The sequence below is a fragment of the Lonchura striata genome, chromosome 1A (genome assembly GCF_050655825.1).
Source record: "Lonchura striata isolate lonStrDom1 chromosome 1A, ASM5065582v1, whole genome shotgun sequence".
Taxonomy (NCBI): Eukaryota; Metazoa; Chordata; class Aves; order Passeriformes; family Estrildidae; genus Lonchura; species Lonchura striata.
Window position 1 is genome coordinate 35,618,361 of NC_140741.1, and position 10,368 is coordinate 35,628,728.

The window sequence follows — 10,368 nt, forward strand, 5'->3', positions numbered from 1 at the left end:
GCGCGGATCCCGCGCCTCACGCGTGCCCGCACGGCTGTGTCCGTCCCGACACGTCCGAGGCCAGCCCCGGCTCCTGCCGCCCGCCTGAGCTCCGCGGCACGGGAAGGACGGGGCGGACACGGAGGTCGCAGAGTGTGCAGGGAATGGTGCCCGGGCCACTGCCCGTCGTTCGACGTCTATCCTGGGGACCGCAGGACATTCTTTTCCTCCGTGCCCTGCATGGAGCTCCCAGCCGCGGAGGTACCGTCGTGGAACAGCCGCTGCCTTGCTCTCCTCAAAAGGAACCGCGGTGGCTTGAGGCCACAACCGCCAGATCACGGCTCCGGGGACAAGGACGCCTCCCTCCATCCCGCTCCCCATCTCTCTCTCCCTTTCTCCCCAGCCCTTCCTTCCTGCTCTCAGTTCCTCGCAAGACGGTTGTCCTGGGCCGGCGGCTGCGGGGGGAGACACTGCCATTTGCCTGTTCCTGGGCTGGTACCCGAGCAGTGGGGGTCGGGCCTCCCTGCCTCCTGAAGACTTTCCTCCATTAGCAAACCCGACACCTCCTGCCTCTCTCCCCCTGCCTCGGAGAAGGGCAGTGCTGGACCTCTGATCATGGAAGCTGCTGCATGGATCCCTCCGTTGAGGAACGCGTCCTTCCCGCTCGCTCCCGGGAGTGGCAGGGACGGAGGGACCCTTGGTTTATCCTGGGTATTATTTTGGTCACCAGTAGAGCGAACCTCAGGCCGGCGGGAGGAATGGGACCTTGTCCTGAGCCCGAACTGTCGGATGGCGGGGTGGGCGGGAACACAGAAAGTCCCGTGCCCACTGCTGCCCCTCTCATCTCCCCCACCACCCCCGCTTCGCTGACAGGACGAACAACCGCTGGCGCTGCCCGCCCCGACCAGGGCCGTCAAGCTCCTATTAAATACATGGGGACTGCATCTGTTTAGGTGCATATATATCTATAAACAGTGTGTGAGCTCTATCTGTGCCAACCCTGAGTTTTCGGTATTTGTGTTGTGCATGTATTCTGTAAGAACACAGAAGCTATATTTAGTGTATATCCAGGCTACATATGTTTATACATACAAAAATATAAATATAAAAATAAGGCTTCGGATTTAAAAGACACTCCTTCTTCCTACCTCCTTTTTCTTCTCTTCCCCTGCCCCAGGTTTTGAATCATCCTTTTGCTCCCAAGCAACTCATTCCATTTGGCCCGTGAGGTTCCTGCATCCCCACACGCTGGTCTCACCGTCTGCTTGTTGCAAATCCCCCGCTTATTTGTCTACTGTGTTTTCCAAAAGCTCACCGCCACCTGACCTTGTTCTTTAAAGCAGTGAGCAGTCCCAGGAGCAGTCCCAGGAGCAGAGCAGCCATTTCCCTCCCTCCCTCAGACACACACACGTACGCACGCACAAAGGAGCTCGGGCTGGAAAGTGGCAAGGAAACAAACAGCCTCCCCTCCAGCCGCTTCTTCTGCAGCACCTTGTTTGACAAACACCCTGGCGCTTGCCCTTGAATTGGGTTTCACATCCCTATTTAGCACTTGGACAATGATTTTAGATGATGTCATTTAAAGCCAAACAAGAAAATTGATCTCGGATTTGCTTGGCCTCTAAAGCCTGGTTAAGCAGATTGCAAATAATAATAATAAAAAGAGAGAGGGAGGGAGGCAGAGGGGAGAGAGGCGAGAAGGAGGGAGGGCCACCTCCTTCCCTGGGCGGGGGAGGCGCGGGCGCCAATGAAAAGTAGCCGCTTGCTGGGGGGGAAAAACTTTTCCTGTTGACTGTTGGAAGCGAATTGAGCAATTATCTAGTTTACCTTCTCCTCTTGGAAGTTAACGATTGGCGAGATCTTGGCTGCGTTATTGACACAACACTTTCTATTGATAGAAATAAGTAGCGATTGTCCCGAGTCATTGGCGCGCCAAAGTAAACTGTGATGGGCTGGCATGAGTCCACTGGACTGAGAAGGCTGGTTCCGCCGGCGGAGGCTGTGGTGATGGTGGCGGCGGCAATGCTGGTTTGCCTCCTCGCAGATCAGTAACAAGAAAAGGGGCAGAGAAAGTGAAAGAGAGAGAGAGGGGAGACAGAAAAAAAAAAGGGGGGAAAAAAAAAGAGGCGTCTACCAGAGCGGCTCAAACCGGGAGAACAAATGCAGTTCAGCCATGGACAATAGTGGCAACCACACGGCGACCAAAATCCTAGCGACTCCTCCGTCCAGAGAAAGCCTGTCTGCCAGGAGCAGCATGATCAGCACGCCCAAGCCACTCGCCTTCTCCATTGAGCGCATCATGGCGCGGACTCCAGAGCCCCGCTCCATCCCCGTCCCGCAGCTCCTCCATGGCTCCGTGGCCAAAGGCGACCCTAAGCATCCGCTGCACCTCAACTCCTCCATCCCCTGCATGATCCCCTTTGTCCCGGTGGCGTACGATACCCTGCCCAAAGCAGCGGTGGCTGGAGCGGAACCCAGGAAGGCTCACTTAGATTCCTCTTCCTCGCCCTCCTTTAGCTGCGGCGATCTCTTGAACTGTGCCCTGAGCTTGAAAGGAGATTTCCCCCGCGATGCCCTGCCCTTGCAGCAGTACAAACTGGTAAGACCCCGAGTGGTCAATCACTCCTCCTTCCACGCCATGGGAGCCCTGTGCTATTTCAACCGAGGCGACAGCCCCTGTCACCCGTCCTCCAGTGTCAACATCCACCCGGTGGCTTCTTATTTCCTCAGCTCTCCCTTGCACCCGCAGCCCAAGGCTTACCTGGCGGAGCGGAACAAGCTGGTACTACCGACCGTGGACAAGTACCCGGCGGGGGTGGCCTTCAAGGACTTATCGCAGGCTCAGTTGCAGCACTACATGAAAGAAAGTGCTCAGATTCTCTCGGAAAAAATCGCCTATAAGACGTCGGAGTTTAGCCGCGGCTCCCCGAGCAGCAAGCCCAAAGTTTTCACGTGTGAAGTTTGTGGAAAGGCAAGTAGCACCGTAGCCCGCCTCCCTTCCCCAGCCTCCTGTCCCTGTCCGTCTTCCCGCCGGTTGTCTGTCGCTTTCTTTCTTGATTTCTCCTTGGCACTCTCCCCTTCTAATCAAAATTTGATTTTATTTTATTGTCTCCTTTCTCTTTCAAGGTATTTAATGCACATTATAACTTAACGCGCCATATGCCGGTACACACGGGAGCCAGACCCTTTGTTTGCAAAGTTTGCGGGAAGGGTTTCAGACAGGCGAGCACGCTGTGCCGGCACAAGATCATCCACACCCAGGTGAGCCCACCCTCTGTCCCTTCCTCCCTGCCCAAGACTCTCCGCTCACGATTTTCGGGGAGCTCGGCGTTTGTCCAGCCGCTCGAAACAGCGGCGTGGGGGGCGGCCAATCCGCAGCCGCGGGGAGATTTCGTTTGCCCCAAGCGCGGTAGGTACGCGGGGTGCCCCGCACCGGCATCTGCGAGCCGTCAGTTGAACGCACAGAACTCACAAATCAGCTCATAAAATCCCGCAAAACAGAACACAGACCCCGCAAGACAGCCAACAAGAAGCCGTGACTTGGTGTTTGTTTCCCTCCAGGAAAAGCCACACAAGTGCAACCAGTGCGGCAAAGCTTTTAACCGGAGCTCGACCCTGAACACGCACACGCGAATACACGCCGGCTATAAACCATTTGTCTGTGAATTTTGTGGCAAAGGATTTCACCAGAAAGGTACCAGTCTCCAGCACCCTCTCTGTTACCCGGCTTCCCCCTCCCCAAGCCAGGGGACAATTTGCGACAGGGAGCGTAGTGGGGAGTTAATTTTGTGTTCAAGTTTTATTATTATATATTTAGATTAATTTTAAGTTTGGCTAGCCCGGACACATGCCTTGCCCCACGAAGCGAGGCAGAGGTCTCTGTCCGGGGGAACGGCGGGGCAGTCGTTCCGCTGGAAGCGCCTGTTCTCCCTTCACTGAAACATGCAGCTTCCAGCGCGGCTCGGCAAACGAATTCTCCTCTTATTTCCCCCTCCAAATACAAGAATTTAGCTACTTTTTCTTCCTGCGTTGCTGTGATGTCTAAACCCAGGGGTTATATCTCTGCAATTGTCGTGATTTTGGTTTATTCGATCCTTTCCTTGTCGTCTGTTAAGTGTAACAGCCGCGGGGAGGATGGAGAGAAGGCGGGAGGTTTGCGGTCGTTTCATCCTAAAGCGGAACTCTGGTGATGGGACAGAGTTTGGGTGTTTTTTTATAGTTTTCTCGTCTTTTCATTCTCCGTCTTTCAAATCCGGGTCCATTTGCCTTTCTTTCCTCATTCACAGGCAATTACAAAAACCACAAACTGACTCACAGCGGGGAGAAGCAGTTCAAGTGCAATATCTGCAACAAGGCTTTTCACCAGGTGTACAATCTGACCTTCCACATGCACACCCACAACGACAAGAAGCCCTTCACCTGCCCCACCTGCGGCAAAGGCTTCTGCAGGAACTTTGACCTCAAGAAGCACGTCCGTAAGCTGCATGACAGCGCCCTGGGACTGCCCCGGCCCCCCGCGGAGCTGGGGGGGCCCGACCCGCCGCCCCCGCCCGGGGTGCTGCTGCAGGGCCCGCCGCCGCTCCAGCCGTGAGGGGCGGCCGCCGGCCCCGCCGGTGCGAGCCCCACCGCCTCTTTGCATGCACCTGTTAAGCGGTTTTGTGTATTATGCTCTATATCGCCATTAACGTTAATGGGACTGGTTGTTTCCTATATATTTTTTTAATTTTTCCTTTGTTCTTTACAGACTACTTTCTTTTTTTTTTTTTTTTTTTTTTTTTTTGTCATTGCATCTCAGGTGGAGAGATGGTTAAAAAAAAAATAGAAAGCGCCAAGCCAATTTCTGCTGTATTTATTTGGGAATCTGTATTACTCGAGCCGGGAATGCTGCACCATTTTAATTATTTCGATGTATATATATTCCCCTTGTGTTGATCCTGCCCTGCCTCCGCTGTTTGCTGGTTATCCTACCCTTCCTGGTTCCCTCCTCTCCCTTTCCCCCTCAATATCGTATCTATATGGACACAACTGTTCTCTATGTACGGATTTGAATTTTGCATTGATTCTTGCACGTGGAGAAAAAAAAAAGAATTCGTTGATCTGATGGAAATAAACCTTTGCCAAGGAATGACTGCGGCGGCGGGGGCTGCGGCGCAGACGGGCGGGGAGCGCGGTGTTGTCGCTGCCGCATGGCAAAGCTCTCCTCGCCCTTGCCAAAACACTAAAGCAACCGCTAAAGACTTTAATTAAGAGGGGTAATTAGTTCGAATTGATCAAAGCAGGGTTGTTATGTTATTAGCTGCTCAGCAGACTCTGCCAAGCCGAGCCTTGAAAGCAAGCCCGCCCGTCGGTGGGCGCCTGAGGAGAGGCGGGAGGGGGTTCCTGGGATCATACGCTCCCGGGGTAACCGAACCGGGCACGGAAGATGGGTGCTACCCCCCGAGCGCGGCAGGCAGGCCCGCTCAACATCCTCTGCTCTCTCAGGGCTGTGCCCACAGCTCCTCTTCAGGCTCGGGGGTTCTTTTCGGACAGGGGCCCGGGCCGTGCTTCACTGCGGGGTAGGGCCCGGGGACGGCCACGCGGGGCGGTCCCGGGAGAAGCGAAGGGTGTCCCACGGGCGCTGGGGATTTGCCCCACTCGGGGAACCTGTCAGGAGCGCCCGCGGGTTTGCCCCAGAGTGAGCCCGACAAGAAGGGGCGATGTGACATCCCAGGTCTCTCCCAGCTCTTGTTCACCCGGAGCTCTCCCAGGGTTTTGGCTTTTGGCGAGGGGCGAGGCATCGTGGTTACGATAGTAGCTAACGCGTTACGCCCGAGAGAGGGATATCGCCTTGCCGGCGCCGCTCCCGCCGCCCCTCCCGGGATGCTCCCGCGGGGGTGCCCGCAGGCAGCAGGTGCGGTCCTCAAGGTGGGGCCGGCGGCTGTGTCAGCACCGTGCGCCTTTGAAAGCGGCTGAGAGGGGAAGCGCATCTCTCCTTTCACACGTGTCAGATTACCGCGGCAATCTCCTGAGCAGGCGGCTCTGCGTGTAAAACGCAAAGCAACAGGTCAGATCCACAGTTCGGGCAGACCCTACGGCACCCCGGCAGGGCTCAGCCCCTCGGGGCTTTTTCCCTGCTCCAGGGGAGAAGCGGCCGGTGACTTGGATGGAGGTCCTCGGTACAGCCGCTAACAAGCGCTGACTGCAGCGGCGTGGGCCTCCCTCTGCGCGACCGCCCTTCGGAGACCTTTGGGAAACCAGGAGCCACTCCCCAGTTTTCCCAGGGGACTGCGGCAGCAGGGGTAGGAAGAAGAGGAGTTGAGACAGCCTTCAAGTGACCCCGAGTAAATTAGAAGTCGGGATGAAGCAGAGCGGAGAGGAGAGGGCCCTGTAGAACTGTGGTGATAGAGCTTTGAGGATCTGGCCCTATGGACACTTCAGCTCTGTTTGGATCCTGGGACTAGAAGAATATCATTCTGGCTTCTGAACAGATACATTTCCCCCAGTTAGGTGGCTGCAGTGTGTTGCTAGTTAAAAGGAAAACTTTTGTGACATATAATGAAAGGTAAGGAGTCCAAAAAATCCCACTGATTTGATGCGGGTGCGCCACTCCTGAGACTGTGCTTAAAGGAAATATTTCAAAGCAGAAGCCCAGCTTGCTTTCTTACTTAGGCAGAAGTCCATCTTGCTTTTCTTATTGCTGAGCATTATAGTCCAAGGTACTGAAGATAAAATATGTAATTTTACAACTATTTTAACCATTTCAAAACTATTCAAGCACCGTAGAAATACTGGATCAGTCCTATAAGTATTTTATATCACAACAAAGGGCTATAAATATAAATATATAGTGAAACAAAAGGAGAATATAATCTGTCCACCTTGTGATGAGCACATAACATCAGCTTCAAATCAAACACATACATGAGACCTGAAGACACTACTGGAGATTATGTGCACAGGTTACCCAGATGTCTGCATTCAATTTTGTTTCTTCAGAATATTTTCCAAATGCCAGGAGAAATGAAGGCTCAGTCCTCCCCATGCAGAAGCTGTAATTTTCCCCTTTTTTATAGGTAGAGGAGAGAGAATTTCCAGTGTTGCTTGACCACAGGCCATTTGCACATTTATAAGCAATAATTGGGGTTTTTTTGCCTTTTCTCCTGTAAAAGATCTGCAATTGCTGTATAATCTGGATTCATCTATGTCTTCCTGGTGAAGAACCAATATTTTGCTAAGGAACACGCATGCAAGGGTGGCCATGTTTTGATATGGAAATGAGGTAGTCCAGCTTTATTCCAAGGTAAAGCAGAGAAAGCCAGTGATGAGCATAGCTAAGCATTTATCTTCCTAGATATCTCAGAGTAAACACTACAGATATGGGACTTCACAGGGAGATGAGGATAGCTCATTTGTTATTTCACTATATAAAACCATGCTTGTGTGAAAGACTAGTATTAATTCATGTCTTGGAAGGCCTGCACAGAATTACCTTTCATTTCCTCTCTTTCAAGATTAATCTCAGGTCAAGTGAATTTCTAGTTAATGGTCAGAGGCAATTCAAAGCTGGTGAAATCATCATAAGAGACAAAAGCTATAATTTTATGTATATCTGAAGTGTAGAACTATTAACAGCTCTCCTTACTACAGACAATATTTTTTTTTTTTTTAATGTCAATAATTTTGACAGGAGAAATGGAGCCATCTGTATCTAAAAGAAAGTTTATATGTTCTCATTTCTGTCTGCCAATCAGCATCATTGCCATATGATCTGAATTCTGTCTGACAACTGGTCAGCCTCATTCTACCAGTCCCCCTTGGGTGCTGAGAGAAGAGCCTTGGTGTGTCTGGATCTGCTAAAATCCAGAGCTGCAGAGCTGAGTATTAGCATCCTGACACCAGTGTGGCCCACCTCAGTGCTGAATGAAAGGCAGGCAAGTCTGGTGCTTATGGAACCCTGAAGCAGCAAGCCCTTGTAAAGGAGGAGCTGTTGCCCTCTAGCCCCCTCCCCACCCAGGATTTCTCAAATGGGAATGAACTTGTCAGTATGTTTGTCAGATACTACAGTTTTGTTAACATGTGCCAATACTGAAAGTGTTATGTATCTGAAAGAGCTACCAGAATTACCAAAGCTGTTGCATATTGCTGTAGAAATAAAATACAGCACAGCAGGATCTCATAGCATCAAAGTTCCTTCTGAAGCTGAAATAGTATTGACTTTGTTTTGCTAGTGCTTTATTCATGATCAGACACTTTTCAACAACAGAAAAAAAAAATCTCCCGCCACACCACTGCCCCCCCACCCCCCCCCCCAAAAAAAAGGAAAAAAGAGTTAAAGATATTAGTAATAATGATTATGGGTTTTTCTTGTTAGGGGAAGGGGTTAGAGGGATGTTACTGTGTGGTTTTGTTTTTTTTAAAAAAACCCCATGTATACCAAAATGTAAACTAAATCCACAGGTTTTTAATAGCTTCTGAAACAATTCTCTGCTTCATGGGAAGTTATATAGAAATCCAGCACATGTCAATGTACCCAAAATGAATACCAGACAGTATTTAGTCAAGGAAGTATTTTAAAAATAATTTTTATGCTTTTTAATCACTTTTTATTCCCAGTCTTTACAAACACAGTGGTCAAAATGGAGAGATTAAACAAAATTCAACAGATTCATCCAGAGCTATCTCAAATGAAGTTGATTATAGCTTATACCAGAACAGTTTATTTGGACAGTACTTGACAACTGGCAATTAGAAAATGCTCCTAACTCTGTACCTCCTCTGCCATTCTTAGAATGGGACAGTCACCATTTTGTCCTTTGGAGCTTGGTAAAGGAAAAAGTGACCTGATTTGCTCCTGGGGTTTTGACACGCTAATACCAAATAGTTATAACACATTATGTAAATTATGTAAATCTTTTCACCCACTGTCTGTTTAGCTACTGGTTTGCTCAGGTACCATCCTAATGGAGGGAGAATTGTGCTGTAACCTGCTGGGAACCATAGAAGTAACTACAGTTACTACTGCATTAACTCCCATATCTTCCATGAAAGTAGTGGCAGCTCCAGCTCCACTGCATGCTGGGTCCCCCTTCTCTTCTGGCCCAAGGGTACAGGCTGGATGACTTCTGGATGACCTCTTAGGGGCTGCACGGTGCACTGTGACCCTCTGCAACACATGGCTCTACTCACTCTTAGTCCTGTGGGTCTGCAGAAAGTCCTTTTGCTTCAGTAATCTGCAACTCTTGAAACAATACAAAAATTCTCTTTTTAAAACTTCTCGTTGAAGTACAAGATGTGTCTATCTTTTGTCCTCCTTTGAAACTTCCATGGAAGTTATTTAATGGCTTCACTCTTCAGTCACTCTAGTGTAGTCAAATCCTTGCCTATTTGATTAGGCATGGTATTAAATCCAATAATCATGCCCATGGAGATACAAAAAACTCCTCCCTCTTTCTGTTTGAGATGGTTAATATTTCACCAGCATTATTATGTGAATTCTAAAAAATCACCTTCAGTTGCCAATGAATTAAAATACACAGAGAAGTTGCTTTTCTGATTTTTTTAAACAATTATATGACAAATTAATACATAGTATGTTTTATTTTGTATGGAAAATGGAAGAGCGATACGTTGCAAATGTAAGCCTGAGCAACTTATCTGCAACAGCACAGGTAAGTTTTTATTTTCAGGGACGGGACTATAAGATTTAGTTGCAGACTGACACATGAAAGAGAAACTTTGATTCACAGTACTTTAGCTTATAGGGATCCAATACAACAGATAGTACAGAAAGAAACCTTTTCAAAATATTTCTTAATTCCCTGTTAACCTCTATTACTATGAAATATTTGAAGAGTATATACCTACACTTAAAAAACCTTGTCTAACTCAGATTTTATAAAAATAACCTTGAACAACAACTTTATTTCTAAACAAAACTAATTAAAAACTCTTGGATCATAAATAAGTTCAGGTGAATTTTTTTTCTAAGCAAGCAAGAATTTTGTAAAGCAATGTCTGCTGAAGAAGTTAAACAAAATCTGAACCACAATATATTTAGAAAAAAATTAACTTTATATAAAGAAACACCTCAATATATTGTGATTTTTTTTCTGTGTTCACCAGAAAATAAGAAAGAAACGGAAATCTTTTCAAACCTAGTATATTTTAAAAGGAAAAATACATTTCCTTTTAAAATGAGGAATACAGGAATCACATAACCATTTGTTGTTTTTTTTTTGCCAGCAAATACATTAATCTGCATATCATAAACAAAGTATGTTTTTTAAAACCACTTTTGGCTGCTTTAGCTGAATACTAAAAGCTGATGGCCAGTGGTTTCTTATGTCCAGTAGTGCTACTGCATTACATGAAGCAGTGCAAAAGAGGCAGCAAATTTAATTTAGATGACAT

The 10,368-nt window shown here is 48.6% G+C and overlaps 1 protein-coding gene across 1 annotated transcript; it reads left to right on the plus strand.

Annotated features, from left to right (window-relative positions):
- The first annotated feature begins 224 nt into the window (after window positions 1–224).
- On the plus strand, window positions 225–10,121 carry FEZF1 (FEZ family zinc finger 1). The gene is made up of 4 exons (XM_077783152.2): window positions 225–2,950; window positions 3,106–3,240; window positions 3,541–3,673; window positions 4,266–10,121. Exons 1-4 carry the CDS (start codon window positions 2,153–2,155, stop codon window positions 4,568–4,570), a joined length of 1,371 nt encoding a protein of 456 aa, XP_077639278.1. The 5' UTR covers window positions 225–2,152; the 3' UTR covers window positions 4,571–10,121.
- The last annotated feature ends 247 nt before the right edge of the window (window positions 10,122–10,368 follow it).

Coding starts and splice junctions, on each gene's coding strand:
- FEZF1 (XM_077783152.2), top strand. CDS start 2,153: ATGGACAATAGTGGCAACCACACGGCGACCAAAATCCTAGCGACTCCT. Junction 2,951..3,105: donor CGTGTGAAGTTTGTGGAAAG/GCAAGTAGCACC, acceptor TTCTCTTTCAAG/GTATTTAATGCACATTATAA. Junction 3,241..3,540: donor ACAAGATCATCCACACCCAG/GTGAGCCCACCC, acceptor GTTTCCCTCCAG/GAAAAGCCACACAAGTGCAA.